The following is a 22,206-nucleotide window of genomic DNA, read 5'->3' on the forward strand; positions in this document are numbered from 1 at the left end:
AAAGTGTCTCCAGCTGCTGTAGTGATGCAAGTTTGCTTTCGTTTGCTTCGGTTTTTTCCTTAATGAATGAATACTACGTAGGAGTTTAGCCACGTTCATTGGTCTTCTAGCCAACTCACTTGTATCTTTGTCATCTCTCAAATTATCCACCTTGTCAATGTTTTTATCTATCCAGCTTCCTCTTACATTTAAGCGGACGTGAAGTCGCCCCAGTCTTCATCATCAACAGCAGTCGTCGGTTCCGCCACCGCCGGCGGTGGAGCAATGGCCGGCACCTTGACGGCCGTCGACGGCGAGTCTCCGGGCGGCGGCGGGATGAGCGGCACCTTGGCCGGACTCACTGCACCCCCTCCACTGCTGCTCCGTCGAGGGCGCGTGGCCGCGCGCTCTCCGTCCTCAGCTCCGTTGGTCTTGAGGTTTATCCGGATGGTGGTGCCTTGAGGCAGACTCAAGTCGGGCTTCTTGGGCGACGACGAGCCGCCCGATCCGGTCTGCTGCTCGGCGGCTTCGACCTGCTCCACCTCCAGCTGCCGCAGCGCGTACTTGGCGTAGTCCTGCAGCGTGGCCTTGAAGTTGAAGGCAGCCGTGCGGTCCGGGAAGCCGATGCCCACGAAGGCGCGGCGGTCGCTCTGCTCGTCCTCCACGCGCAGCATGAAGTAGCGCGACGAGTCCACGCAGTCGTGCACGTACACGTCGAGCGCCAGCTCGCGCGTGATCTGCAGGGGGCACTGGGCGAAGAGCGTGGGGGTTGCGGCCGTCTCCGCCTCGTCCTGCTCGGCCGCCACGGGCTCGAAGAGCTGCACGAAGCACGCGTCGCCCCTCTGCACCACGCGCACGGAGCCCGTGAGGAACGGGTGCTCCGGGTCCCACGCGTCGGCGCGCGGCGCGAGGCTCGTCACCTGGTTGGCCGGCACCTGGTAGAACCACACGCCCTTCTCGCTGAAGAGCGCGCGCTCCAGCTCGAACGCGTCCGAGGAATCCGTCATGGTCTCCGCTAAGATTTTCTTGAAATGGGTCTGGAGTTCAAAGTGTCCCTGCGATGTGGCTACCGTCACCAGATGCGTATTGTGGATATAGCGAGGATGAGGGAGATCTGATAAAGGCACACCCGTGTGATGGAGGGGAAACTGTGGAGTGAGAGTGGGATCTGGAGATGGGAATGGAAGGAGATGCAGACACAGGTTGTTGAGGACGACGACACCGACTGTGTAAGACCAAATGTAACTTTATATACGCGGCATGGTGCCAAGTGCATGCACTTGCGGCTGTCTATCTACATCTCGTTGTAGAGCTCGCGACGGATCTCTGGCGTGATCTGGTGGTGGAAGTGCTGCTTGAGCAGCGCCTTCATGGCCTCCTTGTGCTGCTTGGGGATGTCGTTCTTGTAGCGCTGCGCGAAGACCAGCAGCGACTGGTGCCACAGCACCGGCAGCTTGCGCGTGTCGGACGTGAAGCGCAGGAAGTGCTGGCTCAGCTGCGAGATCACGCGCGTGGGCAGACTGTACTTCTTGTTGAGCAGCACACGGATGAACATGCTGTTGCCGCCCGAGTACTCCATGGACGCCAGCTTCATGAGCGTGGCGGCGGAGTGGATCACGGGCACCGACACCTTGGACAGCACGCTGCCGATGATAGCCGCCTCACGCAGAGTGCAGTTCCTGCTCTCGCATAGCGGGATGATGATACCCTTGAAGAACGCCTGCGGCTTGTACAGCGCCTTCTTGAGCGCCATGTAGAGGTGGAAGTTGAGCCGCTTGTTCTCGTGGATGTCCTGCCTCACGTGCTCCAGCAGGAAGATGTTGAAGAAGCGCTGCGCCATCTTGGGGTTCAAGTTGGACGCGAACAATCGCGTGGCGGCGCGCATGGCGTGCGGCGACCACTTCTCGGGGCTCGTGAGCCATAAAATGTCCTCCCAGTAGCTCAAGCTCGGGATGACCTTGAACGCCTTGGGCAGCTTGCCCGACGTGTACCGCTGCAGGATCTTGCCCACGCCCGTGTACACCTCGACGATCTTGGGGTCGAACTTGCTGTTCTGCGGGGCTTGGCTGTCGTCGTCCATCTCGCCTCGCTCGCGGGCCTCCTTCTCGAAAATCTTGTCCATGATGATGTCGGCCAGGTTGCGGCGCTCGGGCGCGCCCACCATGAAGTTGGCGAGCGCCTCCTCGTCGTCCTCGCAGATCTCCACCTCCTCCACGTAGCCGTCGTTGATGCGCACGAGGTCCTGGCCGTCGTACTCGTCCGTGTCCATGTCCTGGTCGTCGTCCGACTCGGCGTCCGACTCGTCGCTGCTGTCCTGCGCCTGGGGCTTGGCGGGATGCGCGGCGGCCTGGCGGGCCTTGCTCTTGTTCTGGCGGGCCTGCTCCTCGGCCTGCTGCTGCCGCGCGAGCGCCAGCGTGCGGCGGCTCAGCTTCTCGGGCACCACGTCCTCGGCCATGTCGTCGTCCGAGTCGTCGGCATCGCGGCGCGCGCCCTTCTTGCCGCCGCTCTGGTCGTACCACGGCTTGTTGTCATAGGCCAGTTGCTTCTCCAGCGGGCACGCGCGCTTGGGCTTCCCCTTCTCGGCCTTGGGCATGGTGATGGAGGCTTAATTAAAGGGCTCTTGGAGTCTGCGTCCGGCGATGATAAATGGCTGCGCGCTGCGTCCACTGTGACCACCAACGTCAGTCCACAAAAATGGTGTGGTGTACATAATTCGATGCCAAAATAGTGTAGCCATCTTGTTTCGACAGACGACAGCATGCGAAAGATCGCAATCAATAATGGAGAAGACGGAGACGGCGGGCGGAGGAGATGCAGTGGCAGCTCACAGGGCGAATGAGGCTACGACGGCTAGTACGATTAGCAGTCGAGACAGCGAGAATGGCACGTCGACGTCCGACTACCGCGTAAGGAGCTGCGCATCGTCCGGAAACGTGTTAGCCGAGCTATTGACACAATTTGGTGCTGTGGAATTTGCTGTCGTTTTCTTGTTAATGTTGCCAATAGATGAGCAGCCAGGCCATAAAGTCTGTGAATGAATTACTGGAAAAGGATGCAGAGGACGAGAGCTTGCAGAGGTACAAAGAGCAACTCCTGGGGGCTGCAGCTCATGGAGATCGAGGAGGTCTGGCATGAGTCTTTGAGGTTAGTTTGGGGGTGTTCGAGCTCGTTCTAACGTTTAATTGCATGGCTGCTGACTGTAGACACAACGGACTCACGTCGTGTTGTGGTGGAGGAGTTCAAGGTGGAGTTTGAGGACGGGAGGGAGGATATCGTGTACAATTTGGACACGCTGCAGGGCGTTGAGCATATGCGCACGACGCCTTTCGTCATTGAAGAAGGCTCTCGCTACCGTTTCGCCATCTCCTTCCGCGTGAACCAGACGATTGTGAGTGGCCTGCGCTTCCACAATAAAGTGAAGAAAACTGTGCTGGCCACGCGCGACGAGATTGTGCTGGGCTCGTACGCTCCGCGATCGGAGAACTACGTGTTTGTTTTCCCTCGCCACGACTGGATGGAAGCTCCGTCGGGGCTGTTCTACCGTGGCAAATACATGGGCAGATTCATCTTCGACGACGATGACCACGTCGAACACCTTAAGTTGTTCTACACATTCGGTACGTTGGTAGTGGAGTGTCAAAGGCAAGAAGAACAAGCTCATTTATATTTTATATGTTTCTGAACTTCCTCGCAGAGATCAAGCGAGCCTAACAGTGCAGTCTACTCGAGCTGGTTAATTGAAATGTTGTTTAGCTTGATTGGGAGGGCTATTGCAGGGTTGCTGTCTTCCTTTCCGTTGCGAAAGAGGCTTTACTGCTTAAGTTTGAGCTCCTCCATGAACCGTTTCTGCTGATCGATCATGTACGTGATCTCCATGATATCGTTGGCCTCCGCGGGGTTAGTAGGAGGCGTGCGGAGGTTATGCATTGCGGAGCCGCCCATGTGCAATGGGATCAACTCGGTGTCCATGTGCTTGGCCAATTCAGCGGCGCAGTCGTGCATGAGTGACACCTTGCTGCGCAGACGCACAGGTAGGAACGGCCACAGCCACGACGTGATGTACTTGAGGAATCGAGTCAACGGACCGGCGTAGACGAGGCCAATCCGATCAGGGAAGTTGGCGACACACACATCGAGCAACCCGCGCATAAGGCGCAGGTCTACCTGCTTCATGCCCAGCCCAGCAGAGTCTGTCACGACTGTATACGTCGTGACTCCAGGAGGCATAAAGCGGCGGCACCCCAGTTCCAGCAGGTACACGTGCGCACGGACCTCAACATCGCGTCGACTTGCCATCGTGTCCCAGTCTTTTAGCTTGGCCCGAACCCAAAGGATCGGGCGATTCTGGAAGTCGTAGCCATACCAGTACATACTGCCAGACACAAGCTGAGACTTCACGTCATCCCAAGCGATGGTATCGACTTCGTAAACGCGCCGCCACTCGACGATATGCGCCATCTTCGTTACCGCGTATGCAAACGCCCGGTTCTTGACGCGCAGAACTCTGAAGAGGTACTCATCAGAGAACACGTGAGTCACCTCGACAGGGACGCCAGCAGCTTGGGCAATCGCCAGTCGAAACGAGTGCACTTCAGCTTCCTCCGCTTGCGTCAGCACGATCACAGCTCGATCCATGGACTCGTGCTGCATTGTCGCCACTGCTGCTGATCCTCTTCTATTCGTGGACGTGTTCATAGGCAAAGTTGACACAATTCGGCTAGCAACATCCAAAGTATCTTGAGGCGCCAAATGAGATTGTGGGAGGTCGGGCGCCTTCGATTCCCGCTCGATTCGTACTTGCGAAGTTCCGTTGAGTTCATCTGCGTGGCTGCGTGGCTGGAAATTAATAGACAGTGTCGCCGTGCCACCACTCAGCGTCAGCCACAATAGCAAGCCTGTCACAAGGCTCAGCTTCAACGGACCGGGTAACAGCACTGTCGTCACGAGCGCGTCTAGCAGCACTAGCACGCAGCAGAAACAGAAGAGGTTGAAGAGACGGAAATACCTCCCTTTCAGCTTCTCGATCTGATCTTGTAGACGGCGACGTTCCTCCTTTAACCGTGCCACTCGCTCGCTCGAGACAATAGCACGACGCTTCTCGTCGCCGTCATCACTCCTAAGCTCATGATCCGCAGGTTCAACGCATACCTTCTTGTATCTGGCCGAAGTGTTCATCTGGAATGCAGCTCCGTTTTCATCTCGACTAGCAAAGCATTCCACGATAAGTTGGTGATGCAGCAGCTCATTCGCGAGCGCCAATGCCGTTGGGACGCTATACGCACCAAACCGCAGCAGAGCCTGAACGCCGTCTGTCCCAGAAACGCCATCTTCTTCTCGATCAAATTGTGCCAATAAATGCTGAAACGCGCTGTCTTGTAGCCACAGCAAATGCCCACGACACCGCTCCCTACTCGGTCGATCCTCGTCCTCCAACTCCCGTTCACTATCCACACTCAGCATCTGAGCTTCCTTCACCAACCCGTGGTCGCTATTCACGCGGTACACTCTGTCCACACGATACACAAAGCTGCACGAGCAGCAGAAGGGCAGCAGCACGTCTTCCTCCACGAGCTTCCTCGCCAGCGTGGACGCTTCACTCGCCGTAAAATCCGCAGCGCTGCCATCTCCAAGTAAAATGTCCTCCACATCGTATCCCCTCACCACCGCCGTGTCCGCGTCGCTCTCCGTCGCTGCCACGAGCATCTCCACCGCCTGCTGCATGTCCAGCAGCGTCAGCGAGCGCGTAGTAGCGCCCACCGCATCTCCACCTTCCTCTACATCCATCAACGACAAATCACCACGCCAACTGCTGCTAATATTCGCTCTGTTACGAGCGCTGGCGAACAGGTCGATCCACATCTGGCGCTTGCCTCTGGTGGTGGCGTCCACGAGGAACTCGCGGCCCGAGCGCAAGTCTTGCAGCCGCACCGAGTGCATGTGGGCCGAGGACACCACAATGCCCTCACAACTCAGCGACCCATCGAGCGGCAGCGTCTCAGCGGGCGGCGGGGCCTTGGGCTTGCTGCGCTGTCTGGCCAGCTTGGGCTTGGGCTTCTGCTTGAGCTTGGGCTTCGTCTTCTTGGGGCGCCCGCCCATTGCTGCAGCTGCGGCCTGCCACGCCGACGGCGGCCCCTGCAGCACGACCGCATCCTTCTCTAGTAAGGCCACGCGCTCCCTCCACACGTAGTGGGCGTCCCGCAGCAGCACGCGCCCGATGTCCATCCTGTTGAGACTGTACCGCTGATGAGCTGCTCGCCGTATCGTACGTTTGTATGTACCCATGTCAACGGAAGTTGATTGGATGAAAATATCAACATGGATACATCTGAAGTTGCAGTGGTAAGGCTACTTGACTTGCGATATGTGTCATTCATTGTTAGCAATTAGTTATCATTTGAAGCTGCTGGAAGGGAGCCATGTTATTTAGCGGTGGCTGTCGATGGGGGAGTTTGAGGTTGCGGAGGGGAGTTCTGCTGGGCGGGAGGTGGAGGGCTTCTTGGGTCGGATTACTCTGGCTTGGGGCGGGATGACGTTGAAGGGGCCTCGGGCAGGGGCCCGCTCCTTGGGCATGAGGCTCATCTTGATGTCCTGGATCTTCTTGGTGGCCTCTGCGACTTGCTTCGATTCGAGGACAGACTGGACGTTGCGGTTGCGTTGCAGCAGACGCTTCGAGTCTAGGTTGCGCTGCTTCAGGTGCTCCTTGCGACGGCCGTCGATGCGCTTCAACAGCGCTGCTAGTTCTGCTTGCTGCTGCTGGCGTAGCTTGGCCTCTTTGCGCGCGAAAACTGCGCGTAGCTCCTCGCTCATCTTGGCGCGCTCGTCAGCCTCGACTTCATCCGCGATCTGCTTGATCTTCTGCGCCTCAGCGTAGCTCTTCTGCTGAGCCAAGCGATGCTGTCGACGGCGCCACTCGATCAGTTCTTTGGAGAACTTGGGCGGACGCTCCAGAATTTCCTGCTGCAACTTGTCTTGGAATGCAGCAAGGTCTGCACCGTGCTTCTCGGTCATTTGCTTCACGTACGCCTGCGCCATCCGATCGTACTCCTCCATGTACTGATCCCACGCCTGGTTGAAGTCGTTGAACTGCATGTTGTGCGCGATCTGCACGTCCTGGCGCTCAGCGATTTGACGGGCCTTCAGCGACTTGGACTGCCTTTTGAATTCCTGTCGGCGAAGCGCCGTCAATTGCGAATCTGCACGCTGCGCCTCCAAGTAGTTTCCGTCCTCTTCACACTTCAAGCGGTACTCCTCCAAAATTGCGATGAACTCCATAACTTTGGGATCTGGACCGGGTCGTAAGCGATCGCCACCAACTCCTGTACCACCGCCTGCAAGTTCCTGCTCCTGCTCTTGCTGCCTCAGTACGTGGTTTTGGATGAGGGACACAAAGTCTTCAAAGCTGATCACGCCGCTTTCACCAGCACAGTCATCCAGCTCGTTCAATAGCTCTGCAAACAAATTTAAATAAAGGTTAGTCATCCCAAACTAAACCTTCATTGAGCATTCGTGACTCTCACCTTCAGAGGCATCTCGACCAAGCTTATCTAGAATTTCAGGGATGTGTTCCGTGGGGATGCAGCCCGATCCATCTTCGTCGTACACATTGAACACGGCTGCATAGAAGAAAGCGGCGGGTGTCAGCACAGCCTCTCAACAACAAACTAATTGATCAGACAGCAACACGAACCTCGAAGAGCGCCAATCTCCTCGGCTGAGAGGTCGACTGGACTCTCGGACATGACGAGGTAGAGGCTGGGAGGCAAGCAAGACGCAACAGCGCAATTGATGGCGTCTTGCGTAGACGGCTTGAAGTTCCTCCGTGTTGTGAAAAGCTCGGCTTGTCTTGATCAATCTTGTCGGCAAGGCTTGCTATTCTTGTCCTTCCATGATGCCATGGCAGCTTTAGCCTGCAGATCAACCTCACCTTCCGTCAGTTTTGATACTCAAAATACCATGTAGTCCAGTGCTTGCCTCAAAGACCCAGCCATTCGATCCGCAATGCCCCGCAGGGTGATTTCATTCTCCGCACGAGCATCACCATGACAGCTCCTGTCGCTGCCAAGCGCCAGCCCCGACTCGACCGCCTCTATCTACAAAATCTACTCCTACTTGCGCTGCTCCTTGCTGCCAGCGACTTCCTCCTTCACCGCATCATCCACGTGAGCAAGCCACGGGTGCGCGAGGCACTCTTCAGCCGTAGCACGCTTGGCTGGGTCGTAGCGAAACATCGGACCCAGGAAGGATGAAAGGCATTCAGCATCGTGACGCGAGAAGTGATACTTCTCCATAAGCACTTGCTGCAGGCTCCAGAACTTGAGGTTACGAATACGCTTCAAATCGCCCTTGCGATTGAAAAACTCACGCAAGCCGCGCTGGCACCCGGTGAAGGACTTGGGCATGCGACCTAGCAGCTCAATCATCTGCGCCAAATGATCCTCGTCACGATTGAAGTTGCGTCCAGTCTTGGGGTCGAAAAGGAGGTCTCCAGTCAATAGCTCGAACACAAAGCAGGCCATGGACCAAATGTCCGCAGACGTGTCGTATCGTTTGCCCAGGATGACCTCAGGACACCTATACTGACGTGTCTGGATGTCGTTCGTGAAGTGCTTCGTCGTCCAGCACGCGTTGCCCAAGTCACAGATCTTCGAGTCAAGCTTCATGAGGTCGAACATTTCGCTGTTGGCGAGTTTGTTGAAGCGTGAAGCCCAGCGACCGAGTCGTTCCTGAAGCGGCTTGGCTTCCAGAACATTCTTGTCCACAGATCCAGCCAGCGGCACGAGGTTAATTCCCTGTATTACGACGTCGAGCATGTCATCGTCAGTGGCAGCGTCCTTAGTCTTGGACTTTGCTGCGGTCTTAATATCTTCGTTGCACGGTGGAGCTGGAAGAAAGAACCCAGGAAGCGCTAAGCCAGAAGATGTCGACAAGTTCATGAAGCGAAGGCCCTCGACACGACGCTCCAGATAGTCTACATGAAACACAAACACAAAACGATGTTAGCAGATAGTATGGGGGACAGAAAGTATAGGATAATTAAACTCACCCAAGACAGCGTGCGTGTATCTTGCATCAAACTCCAATCTCCACAGTCGGTACTTCGCCTTGGTCGAAGCAACAGTCTTTTTAGGAGAACTGCCTTCACGCAACTGCATGACCTGTTCTTCGATCGATTCCACCACGTCCTCATCCACGTGGTCAAGATACCGGAGAACAAACGAAGTCTCCACAACTTCGTCTTCGTCTTCGAGGTCGTGATTGTTCGTTGTTTCACCAGCCGCCTTTGATGACACACGCAGCGTGAATTCGCGCTCCTTCCGTTTAGAGCCAGCCACGCGGCCCTCAGGGAGCAGCAGCATCACTCGCGCTGCAAACTCGGGAGGCAAATGCACCCAGTCCTTGTCTTCTTCATCGCCTGTCTCTCCAATCTGGTGGTACCATGTCCGTTCCGACGAATCCTCCGCCACAGCGTCGTCATCCTGCCCAGAGAAGTTTGCCTTGAAGACGTGGTCGGTTGCTCCATTATTACCAGCACCATTTGATACCGCGAGTTGGGACAAGGTGGCGCTCAGCTTTTCGACATCCTGAGAAGTGCTGGTTGCGAGCGTGGGGCGTGCTGGGCTATCGAGCTTATCGTTGCCAATACCACCGTCGACAGAGGCTTCCCGGTCTCCACATTCAGCCTGCTTCCTCTGCTTTTGCCGCTTCTTTTTGAGTCTGTTCTTCAGACGCTTCTTCTCTTCTTTCGACAGCTCTGCGCCATCTACAGCTGAGTTTGCTGTAACAGGCTGGGCGTTGGCGCCCGCCTTGGCCCCGCTTTTAGACGCCTTTGCCCCCTTTTGCCGCCGGGCAAGGCGCATCGCACGGAACTCTTCCCACTGCGACTTGCGGATCTTCGGGAGCTGAGGGATGTGGTGTGAGAGCAGCACGTTCTCGGGCTTCAGATCTGTGTGGATGATCTGGCACTTGCTATGCAGGAACGCCAGTCCTTCCATCATATCCCTCGTCAGACGCTGCACGAGAGGCATGGGCACTCCCCGGTAGTTGTAGTACTTGATCAGCGTCAGCAGATTATCCCCCATCATCTCGAACACCATGCACACGTGGACGCCATTCGGTCCCTTGTGTTCGAACGAGTCCACGAGCCGAACCACCTTGATCACCTCCTGCTGCTCCACCGACTTGAACTCCTTCCGCGCCGCCTTCACGGTGCACTCCAGCAGCTCGATCTCGTCCTTGGCAGCTTCCGTGTAGTGGCGAGCGCTCTTCTGCACCTTCATCGCCACCATGGCGCCCGTCTGGCGGTCCAGACACTTCCACACAGTGGAGAAGTGGCCCCAGCCGAGCTTCTCCAGCACCTCGAACCGCGAGTTGTACACTTCACCGACCTGCACGCGGTGGTAGCCGCCGGGTTTGTAGCTGCTCTCGCCCTCCTCCTCGCTCTCGGACGAGTACTCGTCCTCTTCGTAGTCTTCGCCCTCCTCCTCTTCACTGCTGCATCTCTGGCTGCTGCTGCCGCTGAGCGGCGAGAAGGAGCGACGTGCCGTGGACGTGGAGCCCTCCACGCTTCTGGACGAGCCGGACTCGACCTCCTCCAACGCCTCCGGGCTGGAGGATGGCGTCGCAACGGGGGTAGCGACTGCAGCAGGCGCCGGGGCAGCTCCGCGGCCTTTTTTCTTGCGGTTGCGCGTCTTCTTGGCGGCTGGCGGGGGTCCCTTTGTGGCCGCTAAGGCGATGAACAAAACATTGGAGAGGGGGGTAGTGAGCTGGCTGTAGGGAGAATTGAGGGGCGTTGAAGCTGTAGATGGATACACAATGGAGCGATCTATACGTACAGCTGGAGGCGGCGGCGGCGCGCGCGGCGGGGGCGTCCATGGAGCTGCGAGAAGAGCGGGCACGAGGAGCTGCTCGCCTGCTTGGTGGTGGTGCGTGGCTGACCTGCCAGTGTCCGCATTGGCTGTAAAGCGGCGGCGTTCCACCAATTAGATGGAACTGCAACGTTTGCGTGAGCCACACAAGTGGTACACAAGGTGCGCATTGAAGAGCGCGAAACGAGGAATTACCATGATCCAGTAGAAAAGTACTGGATCGTCCCCCATTTTCTTCATACAGTAAAAAAAAATGCTAAGTACGCCCGGCACGCCACTTGCGAACCTATCAACCATTTATGGGCTAACTGCGGGACACCTGAAATAGATACGTGGGAGGTAAGATTTCGAAGGCTAGTGCTAAATAAAAACCAAGTAGACTTGAATAATAAATAATTCTCTGAAGGGTGATTCACAGCTATATTCTGCTGCATTGTGCAAAAGTCCAAGTCAAGAGCAAGAAACCCCCCAAACTACGGCTCTGCTCGCTTTTCACTCGACGTGTCTGATCTCGAAGCTGCCAAGGAGTTGGAACTACTCAGGGACGATGTTGCAGTCGAGTCGACGAACCCGACAAGCTCAACGTATGGCTTGGCCTACCAGCTCCGAGAGAATATTGCCAATTCAGTCTTTTCTTCACAAAAAGTAGTGCAAAGATTTGGCTGTGAGGTGCGGCTTCCCGATTTTTGTGAAGCAAACCAGTGTGAAGGCCGCCAACTCCGGTAATGCGCAATTTGCGTGCAAGGCGCTCAATGGAACGCAATATTTCGACCGGACTACACCAGCTGCCCAACTCACGTGTCCGTTTTTCGTAAATGTTCACGGGAAATCGGGGAAGTGGAAGATAACCCAGGCAAATTTTGCGCACAATCACCTCAAGTTCGTTGGTAGTGCCAAGGCCCCTTGTGTTGAAGGGTCCATCCCGTTGCCGTCCAAGTCCACGCGGAATACCATGCAGCAGATAAGCAAGCTGACAGCGATTGTCGAGACCGAGATGCTTCCCGCCCACGATGGATCTTCGGCTTCTATGTCAGGCGCCGCTATCAGGAAGTTTCTGAAATCGAAAGGAGTGGACGTAAGCGCTACATCGGTGCCCCGAATGAAGCAGAAAATTGACGACAACATTCACGGCGACTTGGTAGAAAGTTACCAAAAACTGCGGGCGGACTTCGAGTTGATGGCGCACAAGAACCCCGGATCGGTTTGGAGAGTGGAAACTGCCGCGGACGGATCGTCGTTTGGTCGAGCGTGCTTCATCCCTAACGCTGGTATTCACATTGCCCAGAACTGCAAAAAGATGGTCGGCTTTGACGGGGTCCACCTTAAAGAGGAAATGCACGAACAGGGCATTTATCTGGTAGCTACCGTGAAAGACTACAACAACTACATCGTTCCAGTTGGACTCGCGCTGGTTTCACAAGAGGACAAGGTCAATTGGATTTAGTTCCTGGGAGCATTCAAGGAGGCAGTTGACTGGGAAAAGTTCACGATATTGTCGGATAGACAAAAAGGCCTGCTTCCAGCTGTCGCGACAATTTTCCCAAACGCTGGTCATCGATACTGCCTGCGGCATATCATGGACAACATTAAGAGGAAATGTTCCAGGTTGTCCCAGGAAGACCGTGCGTGGGTATGCCGAATGGCACGCAGCGACTGTGAAAATGACTATAAGCTGTATCGAAGTGAACTCGCCGTGAACAACCCTGCCGCTGCGAATTTTATGGACGGAATCGAACGTGCTCACTGGGTGAAGTACAGTTTCCAAGAAAAGTTTAATCTCCCGACTTTCGACGAAATAACCTCAAATTTGTCAGAGCAAGCGAACAACTGGATAGGTAAAGAGCTTCGGACCGCCAAACCCTTGGACGGATTCCACTTGTCCTTCTTGAAGCTGAGTTAACTGATGTCCAAAAGGCGACAATTGATTGTAACGTGGACAAAATCTGGCGCACTCTCGGATTTAGTCCCCAAGTTGTTAGAGCGACGTACAGACCGCCAAGCTGCAGCTGATATGTGCGAGTTTACACCCATTCTCGAGTGTGCGTACAGCGTCTTGTTCAAGGACCCTGTTGCCATACCAGGATATGTGCACCCAGACCGGGTAGTGGATTTGCCAGCGCTGGAGTGCACGTGCGGCAATTGGCAAGACCAAATGTTCCCTTGTGTCCACGCAATTTGCGCTGCTTCAAAGGATGGCCGACGAATCGAAGACTTGTATGACGCCAAGCGTATGTCGATCGAGCACTTCCGCGATACGTACACATTCAAATTTCTCCCTTGGCCGACAACAGCAACCTTACAGCGGGACGACACAATTCTTCCTCCACAACTTGAACCCACTCCTGAACGGATTGGTAAAAGAGGGTTAAAGCCGGGGAAGAGGCCACAACACAAGCGAAAGATTGTGAAAAACGCGCTGTAGGGACAAGAATAAGCTTCGTCGGGCAAAGCCAATTTATACTTTATCGATCTGTATTTTTGACAAACAACACTTCATAATTAATAGATATTGTGCTTTCCGACGATTCTAACCAAATATGCAAGTGTTGCTGAGTCATATTTGGGTAAGGTATATTAAAAATCTAAACCGATAGATCTCTAGTGTTGTGCCGTAGAACACGCGAGTAAAATATTTCGTGAAAATCTCTTAAACGCTAGAAGGAGTAGGAACTCTACGAATGTACCACTCCATGGTACACCCTTTTTGTATAATTTAAGCCGCAATGGTGCAATATGCTACGTTGATCTGCAATCTGAATTTTGCAATTTAACTACGTTAAATTTAGCCAAATCACAACCTGACCTCCGGGCTGAAGTCTACTGTATTTATTTTAAGGCAACACTTAGAATAGAAATAGACTGCGAACTACATTTTCAGCACTTCGGCAAACCCCATTCTGCTTTGTGCTCAATGCCACGCCTTAACCCACGACAGCGCCACGCCCGGAACATCCAGCGCCGGCTGGACGGCTCGTTTTACCGTCTCCCACTGAATCCCGGTATTTCCGCTCATGACGTCAGCGACGAAGACACCGACGAGCAGGAAGAGGAAGAATCATCAGTCGGGGGTGGACTCCGAGAAGAACGACGTAGGGGTGGTGGCCTCGTCGCAAGCAATCGAAGGGCCCAGAGAGGCGTGGATGGGCAGCTATATGAGGTAGAGCGAATATACGCGAAAAGGTGGATCAACGTAAGAGTATATTATCTCATCCAATGGGTTGGGTACCGGGAGCTTACATGGGAATCGGGAAGCCACGTTCCGATGCGCCTGAAGCTACGGTTCGAACGCGAATCGATCGACTTCATCTGGGTCTACCAATCGACAAGAGGGAGACTTCGGACTCGCCATCGACGACCGACACGACGCAGCGCAAGGATCCAGTCTCGCAGAGAGTAGGTAGATACGTCTTGATAAATATGCATCACGAACTTAGCAAATACTGTGACAGTAGTTTGTTTTTCGGTCGGCCTGGGGGGCGATCCAGTACTTTGCTACTGGATCATGGTAATTCCTCGAGCGAAACCGATGAATCGCACAAGTGCTTCCTTGAAAACTAAGCACTTAAGTTGGATATCGGTGTTGTCCAAACAACTCTTCGAAGGAGAAGAAGACGAGCATTTAGATTACAAGATTCTCTACATTAAGTCGGTTCGGAAGAGTTCATTTGATGAAGCGCCGGAAGGTTTAGCGCGGCGCTCATCAAGATTTTTTTCTAGACCTCCGCCACAAAGCGAGCTTTGTCCTTCACAGTTCGCGCTTTCCGTAGTTTCATCAACCGAGATGGCTCCTCAAAACCAACGGATTCACATCCAGGTCAATGGAGGATCACCCAAAGCTGATTTTGCTAGGAAAGCGGGTTACATATGTATGATAGCTGAGCATGGTACTGAAGGAAACGATGCTGCTAGCGTCGCACAGAATTCGCACCATATTTGCTCTTGCGATAGAGGTACATACTTGGTCAAAGCGTACCAAAAGTACACGGTCACTGTGTCACGGTGGCTATACCGACTCAACTGTTTGCCCGTCTGGCTGTGGGGCTGCTGGGGCACGGCACTCCATCGACGCCTCCGTCTGCGAGCTCGAGCGCCATGCGGACAAGCCAGCCAACCCGGCCGATGCTGGGCGTGCGGTTCCGGTGGAGCGCGCGACGCTTCGAAATTGAGTATGACTCAAGCGCGCAATCGCCTCGCTGGCAGCGAGTCGCTGCCGGCAACACGCAGACGCAGAGAGCAGAGCTTCCTCGCTCAGAGGGTGAAGCTGAAGCGCAGCAGGCAAGCAGGCAGGCAGGCAGCAGATCGATTAAGCCGGGCACCACCGCCACATAGTAGCTGTCTGACCATCTAACCGTTAGAGGATTGTGAGGATATCCAAAGCAAGAAAACGTGTCTTTGAGATGTTGCCTCTGAGGTGTTGACCTGCCTTAAAGTTCACTTGAACGCGCGCCTGTCATTATAAGAATGCAAGAAAACATTGTAGCCATTGTATCGAAGTATGAATCTATTGGTTGTCTGCTGCAGCGGGCTTGAGCTTTTTGTGCTTCTTCTTGTTGCCATCGCGGTTGTTGTGCTGCTGCTCCTGGCGCTTGGCCTTGCGAGCGTGCACCTTGTCGTCGAAGCCGCGCTCAGTCAGCTTCATCTTCGCCACGCGCGTGGCGGTGGTCACGTCGTTCAGCAGCTCGAGCACCTTCTTCTCGGGCGCCTCCGCCTCGTAGTCGTCCATCTTCTTGCCCACCTTGGCCTCGATGTTCTGCAGCAGCTCGATGTCGTGCTGCGTTACGAGAGAGATGGCTTGGCCGCTGCGGCCGGCTCGGGCGGTACGACCCACGCGGTGAATGTAGTCGTCGGCGTCGCGCGGCAGGTCGAAGTTGAGCACGACGTCCACCTCCGGGATGTCGAGACCACGACTCGCGACGTCCGTGCTGATGAGGATGTGGCTGAGTCCGCTCTTAAACTTGCCCAGCGCGGCCAGCCGCCGGTTCTGCGACATCATTGAGTGCAGCGTCACGCACTTCGTGCCGAGCTCGTTTCCGATCTCGCCCACCAGCTCGCACATCTTGCACGTGGACACGAAGATCATCATGGAGCGCAGCTGGCGCTTGGACGACGAGGTGGCGGCTTCCAGGAGCTGCTCAAGGTCCTGGTCCTTCTTACCCTTACGGATCTTGGGCTTGTAGTTCTTCTTCTTCTCTTCTTCTTCTTCCTCGTCCTCGCTCGGGTCTAGCATCTTCATCAGGTACATGAGGTACGTCATCTTGACCTGCGCCGGGATGAATAAATAAAACTGTTTGAGCGTGGCCACGGTCTTCACGCTAGGCGTGGTATCGAAGCGGAACGCGTCATCAGACAGCGCGGTTTGCTCCAGCCTGTCGAGGTTGGCCGTCATAGTGGCCGAGAAGAGCAGCGTCTGCCGCTTGGCCGGCAGCTTGTCGAAGATGAAGCTCAGGTCCTTGGCGAACGATACGTCCAGCAGCCGGTCGGCTTCGTCCAGCACCACGTACTTGACCAGCGAGATGTTGGGTGGCTCCACGCGCAGCAGGTGGTCGCGGAAGCGGCCGGGCGTGGCCACGATAATGTGCGGTCGCTGTTGCAGCGTCAGCGACTGCTTGAGCATGTCCACACCGCCCACGATGACGGCGCAGCGCACGGCCATGGAGCTGCCGAAAGCGTTAAACTGGTCTGCGATCTGGAAGGCCAGCTCGCGCGTGGGCGTGAGCACCAGCGCGTACGGGCCGTACGGGTCCTTGCTTAGCGTGTGCAGGATGGGCAGTGCGAAGGCCGCCGTCTTGCCGCTACCGGTCTGCGCGCAGCCAATGACGTCGCGTCCGGACAGGATGGGAGGGATGCAATGAACCTGCACTGGCGTCGGGTGGCGGATGCCCAGCAGCTCGCAGCGCTTGACCAGCCATGGGTCCACGCCGAGATTCAGGAACGAGATGAGCATGTTGGACGCCGAGTCGGCGTTCTCCACCAGCACCTTGTCGTTCTTGCCATTGGAACTGGAGGCGGGGGGCTCTCCATCGGAATCGGAGCTGGACACAGTGGGCTTGGGCTCTTCCGTCTTGGGCGCTTGGCGACGACGCTTACCGAACAGGACGCTCATGCTGGTGAAGTTGATGCAATGAGCGAGAATGGCTGGACGGTGGATAGGTGGTGTGGACACATAATGTAGCCATTCCATGACGACATGTTCCAAGGAGAAAGCTGCTGCATGTCCCCCCACCGTAGTTTGAAGGAAATCCCATTAGAATAATTTACTTATTGTCTTGGAGAGAGGAGCCATGGACTAGAGACGCGTGTGCTCTTGCCATCAGGCGCTACATGGACGACAGGTCTTACCGCTTTCGTATCGCATCATTTTCCACTCACGTGACAGCGCTTTAGCTGTCGATTCCGAGGTGCTTGAGGTACTTGAAGCGGAGGTCGTGGGACGAGCGCGCTCGAGGTGACACCAGCACCTGCTTTTGGGACAGCGTGAGCGTCGGCACGGACGACGACATTGTGCTGGAGCTACGACTGAGCGGCGGCGACAGGCTGCGACGAGCTGCTTCAGCCTCGGCTGCCGACTCCGCGGCCTTTCGCTGCTGGGCCTCGATGGTACGTTGACGAGCCTCCTCGCGCGCCATGCCCTCATTTTCCAGGTACTCGTTCTCCAGCTGGGCCTCGTACTCGCGCTCCATCTCATCGTACACGGCGTCCAGATTGCGCTCTACCATCGCGACGAACTCGGAGCGTGTATGCCACATGCAGTCGCGTTGACGCTTCGAGTAGTCGCGGTGCAGCGGGATGTAGAACAGCTCGGCCTCCTCGTTGAAGCGCACTCCCTTCTTCTGCGTGGGGGTATCGACAGCGGAACTCGCTGATACTCGAGACAGCGACGACCGGAGTTGCCTTGCGCTGGTAGAGCGGTTCTTGTCTTTCCGCGACTTGTCGTCGCCGCTGACGGCCGTGATGGGCGCGTACCAGCTCGTGATGAACCGGAGGAAGCCCTTGGCGCCATTTTCATCCTTCAAGCCAGCATCGTTCAACTGCACCTTTAAGCCTTCGCGACGCTCCTTCTTGCGGCCGGTACTCTTCTCCAGGTCGCTACGTGATAGACTAAAGCCCAGTTGGCTCCAGTATTGTCTCCGAATAGCCGCCGAATCTTTTCGAAGCAAAGGGACGGCTGGCGCAAGCACGTGGTCGTTGGTGGGTCCTCCTACTACTGCAGCTTGCAGCGCCGACGTGTGCTTCCTCTCTTTTGCGCTGCTGGGGCGGCGGTTCCTGTCGACAATCGTAGCGCTGGCAACAGAGGAATCAACATTGCACAGTGTCGGTGAGCTACCGCTGAGTCGCGTGCGGACCATGATCGGGCTGGGGGTTGAGGGAAGGCTCTCTGCGTCTCGGCTGGCGCCATTGAGCGGTGCGTTCTTGCCGTTCGACTTGTTTTTCAGGTTGCGGCGCGAGCGTCTCCTGCGCTTCTCGTCCTCGACGGCGAGGTCGTCCACGGGGCACACCTGCAGTCTCGAGGGCATCGGCTTGACCAGAAAGTGGCTGGCTGAATTCTGCTGCTCGTCGTCTTCGTCGTCGTCATCCCCCTGCTCGTCGTCGTCGTCGTCGTCTTCATCCTCGTCTTCAGACGACGACAAGGCGTGCGCACCGTAGTCGTCGTCCAGGGCGTCGGCGCTTGAGTCCGAGCTGGAGCAGGAGCTGCAGCGGTCGCTGCTGCTGCTCATGGTGCTGTCGCTCACGGTGCTGGCCTCGATGGGCGTGCTGGGCGATTCGCTGCTGCGCTTCTCCACGGCAGCCATGTCCTCAATGGCTGAAAGCGCGACTGTCGTCAGCTCCGCCGGCGCGTGTGCGCTTGCGCTTGCACCTGCACTTGGCGCGGATGTGCTGCCCCGCATCCGGACAGTGTATGTGTGAATCGATACAGTCGCTGCAGCCGGCTGCTGCATGGTGGTGGCGGTGGTGCGCGGCTTAATCGATCTGCTGCCTGCCTGCTGCGCTTCAGCTTCACCCTTCTGAGCCAGGAAGCCCTGCTCTCCGCGTCTGTGTGTTGCCGGCAGCGAGGCGATTGCGGGAATGAGCATAAGGGCGACCGGCTTTGCTTGGGTGTGGGACTGTCGATGAGTTCCTTCTCGGCAGGACCGGCTATGCAAAAGGACGAGTATACGGCCGGGTATACTTGTAGTGGTGTGCGCCACACATGCCCGTGTTCGCCACACCAGATTATACTCCTCTTGCAGAGGTGCACAAACCGTTTCGCCAGACTGCCACGGAAAAGCTCGCGATGCCGGCCGCAGCAGCTCGCGCTCCGCGTCACACACAAAAAAGGTGGGCAACGCGCCCGCCGCCTTTGTCCCCGACAGCCGACGACGACGACGCGGTCCGGATCGCGCGGAGCACAGCAAATCTTCAAGGAGAGTGGTCGCGGCGGCTTGCCAAGCATCAAGTTGTTGTTGGAACATTGAGCGCGACGGTTGCGTCCGGATAACGGGCTAGCGTATCGCAGAGCTGCGACCTTTCGGCGAATTTTCATTTGGCTTCAGTATGCACCGCCCAAAGCTTGAGGTGCCACACTCGGCTAGGTGCGATCACGCTTGAGTCACCGGACCGGAACCGCGCGCCCAACACCGGCCGGGCTGGCGGGCTGGCTTGTCCGCATGGCGCTCGAGCTCGCAGACGGAGGCGGCGATAGAGTGCCGCAGCCGCAGCAGCCAGCCTGCGCCGGCAGCAGGTGCGCTCCGGATGATTTACAGGCTGCTGGCTGGTCTCTCCCTCTGCGCAGTCCATCCTCGCCGGCAACCTCGTTTCTGGCTTGAGAGCGCGCTGTGAAGCGTCGTAGATACTCGCTTTGCAGAGGCGGGATGGCTGCGCTCACCTTCCCGTTGTTTGCGGACTTGGACCGCGCGGCGCCCGCGGGATTGCATGCATTAAGACTCCTAATAGGACGTGTACTGTAGCTGGATGCTCAGCTCGCCGGTCTTGCTGCAAGGCAAGACCCGCTAATCTTTGGTTTAGAGCGCTGTTTCAGACTGAAAACTGCAGAGCTGCTGCGCAACGCTCGTCGCGTTCCGGATGGAATTTGGATCGGGTGATACAGCACCGGTCATGCCCGGCTCGCGACGCCTGATTGGCTGCGGTGGAGCGTCACACTTCAACATGATCTGTTCGTCACCGGTGCCGCAGTTGCAGTCGCTGTTAATCGCTACAGTGTCGCTGCAGCTTCCGCCATTGCCGATTTCGCCGTGCAGCCCTCATCAAGACGCAGGAGACCGGTCACACGCTGACTCAACGAGAGCGAGCATTATGGCAGCGTTCGCTGGCTGGCGATGAATGGAGCACGCTTGCCGGACTGGACCGACGCAGGAGCGAGGTTGCCCTTTGTGGGTGAAAGCATCATTGCTGCTGCATCAAGCCGGCCAGGGCCAATTACCTTGCGAATTTCGGGTGCACTCAGCGTTTGCATGCAGGAAGCGTGGGATCTCGAGGTCAGCGGTCTGCTCAGCGGACAGCCGAGTCGGTGGCGCCGACACAGTCGGCCCGACAGCGGAGGGCCCATCCGATGCTTGGTCCTCGATGTAGGAGCGTACAACTCTGCCGGTGTTTTCGGTCACGCGTGGTCTAACGTCAGCGCTGATCGCGGCCCGCCCAATGTTATTCTGGATGTCGATATGGATCGAGTGACCGACCATAAGTTAGGCGAAAGCAGGCGACCATGATGCGGGCTCGGAATCAAAAATCTTCAATGGATGCAGCGGCACGGATCTACTCGGACTACAGACGCTCTCAGCTGAAACTTTTAGTTGTGCCAGCGCAGCGATCGGATTCTGATAGCTCTCCAGTTCCTCGCAAAATCGTGCGGAGAAGTCATTGCTTCCGAGAGTGTGGCAAATGGACGATATGAGACGCGCGTGGACAACGGGCAAGCACGTGAATCGGTATACCCACCGTATAACTGTTCTTGCGACTGCAAGCGTTTGGTGCGTGTTTTTAGATACCTACATAATATTATTGTGCCTTGCGTGCTTTCTGTCTAAACAATGACGTAATTCGTTGTTTTAGCAAATCACGGTGATTAGCCCATCATTGAGTTAAAAAATAGGAGGCTAACTCGTCGATTTAAGATAGAATAGCTGCTAAGACAACGAGCTAACGTTGAGTTATGCTCACTTTCGTTGAATGGCTGGAGTAAATCCGACAATACTACGGCCCTGACATTCTAATTCTAACTCGCTCGCTTTGTCTGATTGCTTTCTAGTCGATGATTGACATGCGTTGGCGATCTATCGTACGTCTACAATTGTAACAGGACATGGGCAGATGGCGGTCACGGCATGGTGACCACGGAGGCGAGCAGCGGTAGCTGGTCGCACGAGTCGGGCGACAAGTGGGGCATGGCGGACGAGAGCGGCTGGCATGGGTGCGCGGTGGCGGGTCGCGAGATCCAGACGACGGTGGGTGCGGAGAGCCGCACGAACGCGATCTTGGCAGCGAACGGTCGCTCCGAGGGCAGTGGCAGCCGGAACGGACGGCTGGGAGTGAGTGGCTGACGAAGAAGATCTCGAAGCTGAAGGGTCGGCAGTGCGAGCTGGCCTTCGGGCTAGAGAAGAACGAGCGGTGAGGACGGGGAAATTTGCGCGGTGAGGCGCAAGCGGTTGAGAATTAGCGCGCTTGGAGCAAGCGAGCACTTACGAGTTGGGTGGCCTGGTGACGGGTTGCCGGACAACGAACGAGGGCGAAAGCTCTTGCTGGGGGCGACAGCTCCTTCCGGACGAGTGACGGACAGGTGGTGGTGGAGTGTCGACGGGCGTTCCGCTGCTACTGACGAACGAGTGGAGGGTTAGTAGCTCACGTGCGTGGGTGAACTCTCTTTGTATTGACTGAGTGTAGTTAGCTCGAGTTGTTGGCTGTGGGCTGATAGCTAAGAGTTGGCTGAGGACTATTGAGTAATCTAGCCTCCTTAATAAATTGGATACGTTCGTGTGTGTACGGACGATCCGGCGCAGTAGCTCGATTAGCTGCTGTCGGCCAGCACGGCGTCAACTTCCAGTTCCCGCGGGCGAACGAACGCAGCGGAGCAATACGATCTGCCCCACGAGCTGGGCAAGATAAGAAGCTCGTTACACAATATTGAAGAACATCCCTGTTCTTATATCGAGGAGCTGCAAGCAGCTTTAAAGTCAGCGTTTCCTGCACTACCAAACATTTCTAGTAGAAATTTTCTACTGCTACTATATGCCGTGCTCTGAAATTCGAGCTTGCGCAAGGCCACGACGAAGAGAGCGAAAGAAAACGTCCACGCCGAAATCGGTGCTTACGATTATGCAGGAAGTCGGCGCCATTCTATCGGGGACCTTATCAGTTTGTTTTCTTGCGG

The 22,206-nt window shown here is 56.2% G+C and overlaps 9 protein-coding genes across 9 annotated transcripts; 3 read left to right on the top strand and 6 right to left on the bottom strand.

Moving 5' to 3' along the window:
• Nucleotides 1-188: 188 nt before the first annotated feature.
• PHYSODRAFT_316058 (hypothetical protein) lies at nt 189-986 on the bottom strand (the record flags this gene model as incomplete). Its single annotated transcript, XM_009531330.1, has 1 exon — nt 189-986. One exon carries the CDS (start codon nt 984-986, stop codon nt 189-191), a length of 798 nt encoding a protein of 265 aa, XP_009529625.1.
• Nucleotides 987-1,273: 287 nt separating this feature from the next.
• Nucleotides 1,274-2,572, bottom strand: PHYSODRAFT_334084 (cell adhesion complex protein bystatin; the record flags this gene model as incomplete). Its single annotated transcript, XM_009531331.1, has 1 exon — nt 1,274-2,572. One exon carries the CDS (start codon nt 2,570-2,572, stop codon nt 1,274-1,276), a length of 1,299 nt encoding a protein of 432 aa, XP_009529626.1.
• A 187-nt stretch (nt 2,573-2,759) lies between these two features.
• Nucleotides 2,760-3,690, top strand: PHYSODRAFT_302287 (hypothetical protein; the record flags this gene model as incomplete). The annotated part of the gene is made up of 4 exons (XM_009531332.1): nt 2,760-2,885; nt 2,986-3,103; nt 3,183-3,596; nt 3,674-3,690. 4 exons carry the CDS (start codon nt 2,760-2,762, stop codon nt 3,688-3,690), a joined length of 675 nt encoding a protein of 224 aa, XP_009529627.1.
• A 99-nt stretch (nt 3,691-3,789) lies between these two features.
• On the bottom strand, nt 3,790-7,617 carry PHYSODRAFT_509127 (hypothetical protein; the record flags this gene model as incomplete). Its single annotated transcript, XM_009531333.1, has 4 exons — nt 3,790-5,412; nt 5,626-6,219; nt 6,490-7,427; nt 7,497-7,617. Coding segments are annotated over 4 exons (3,276 nt in total), but the record flags the coding sequence as incomplete, so codon positions are not given.
• Nucleotides 7,618-8,084: 467 nt separating this feature from the next.
• PHYSODRAFT_561603 (hypothetical protein) lies at nt 8,085-10,851 on the bottom strand (the record flags this gene model as incomplete). The annotated part of the gene is made up of 3 exons (XM_009531334.1): nt 8,085-8,947; nt 9,023-10,702; nt 10,812-10,851. The coding sequence occupies 3 exons, from the start codon at nt 10,849-10,851 to the stop codon at nt 8,085-8,087; spliced, it is 2,583 nt and encodes an 860-aa protein (XP_009529629.1).
• Nucleotides 10,852-11,838: 987 nt separating this feature from the next.
• Nucleotides 11,839-13,266, top strand: PHYSODRAFT_507440 (hypothetical protein; the record flags this gene model as incomplete). The annotated part of the gene is made up of 2 exons (XM_009531335.1): nt 11,839-11,989; nt 12,809-13,266. 2 exons carry the CDS (start codon nt 11,839-11,841, stop codon nt 13,264-13,266), a joined length of 609 nt encoding a protein of 202 aa, XP_009529630.1.
• Nucleotides 13,267-14,625: 1,359 nt separating this feature from the next.
• PHYSODRAFT_302290 (hypothetical protein) lies at nt 14,626-15,192 on the top strand (the record flags this gene model as incomplete). The annotated part of the gene is made up of 1 exon (XM_009531336.1): nt 14,626-15,192. One exon carries the CDS (start codon nt 14,626-14,628, stop codon nt 15,190-15,192), a length of 567 nt encoding a protein of 188 aa, XP_009529631.1.
• Nucleotides 15,193-15,345: 153 nt separating this feature from the next.
• PHYSODRAFT_504921 (hypothetical protein) lies at nt 15,346-16,788 on the bottom strand (the record flags this gene model as incomplete). The annotated part of the gene is made up of 2 exons (XM_009531337.1): nt 15,346-15,999; nt 16,105-16,788. The coding sequence occupies 2 exons, from the start codon at nt 16,786-16,788 to the stop codon at nt 15,346-15,348; spliced, it is 1,338 nt and encodes a 445-aa protein (XP_009529632.1).
• Nucleotides 16,789-17,227: 439 nt separating this feature from the next.
• On the bottom strand, nt 17,228-18,553 carry PHYSODRAFT_546590 (hypothetical protein; the record flags this gene model as incomplete). Its single annotated transcript, XM_009531338.1, has 1 exon — nt 17,228-18,553. A coding segment is annotated over exon 1 (1,131 nt), but the record flags the coding sequence as incomplete, so codon positions are not given.
• Nucleotides 18,554-22,206: the final 3,653 nt, after the last annotated feature.

This window comes from Phytophthora sojae (genome assembly GCF_000149755.1).
Source record: "Phytophthora sojae unplaced genomic scaffold PHYSOscaffold_5, whole genome shotgun sequence".
NCBI classification, from domain to species: Eukaryota; Oomycota; class Peronosporomycetes; order Peronosporales; family Peronosporaceae; genus Phytophthora; species Phytophthora sojae.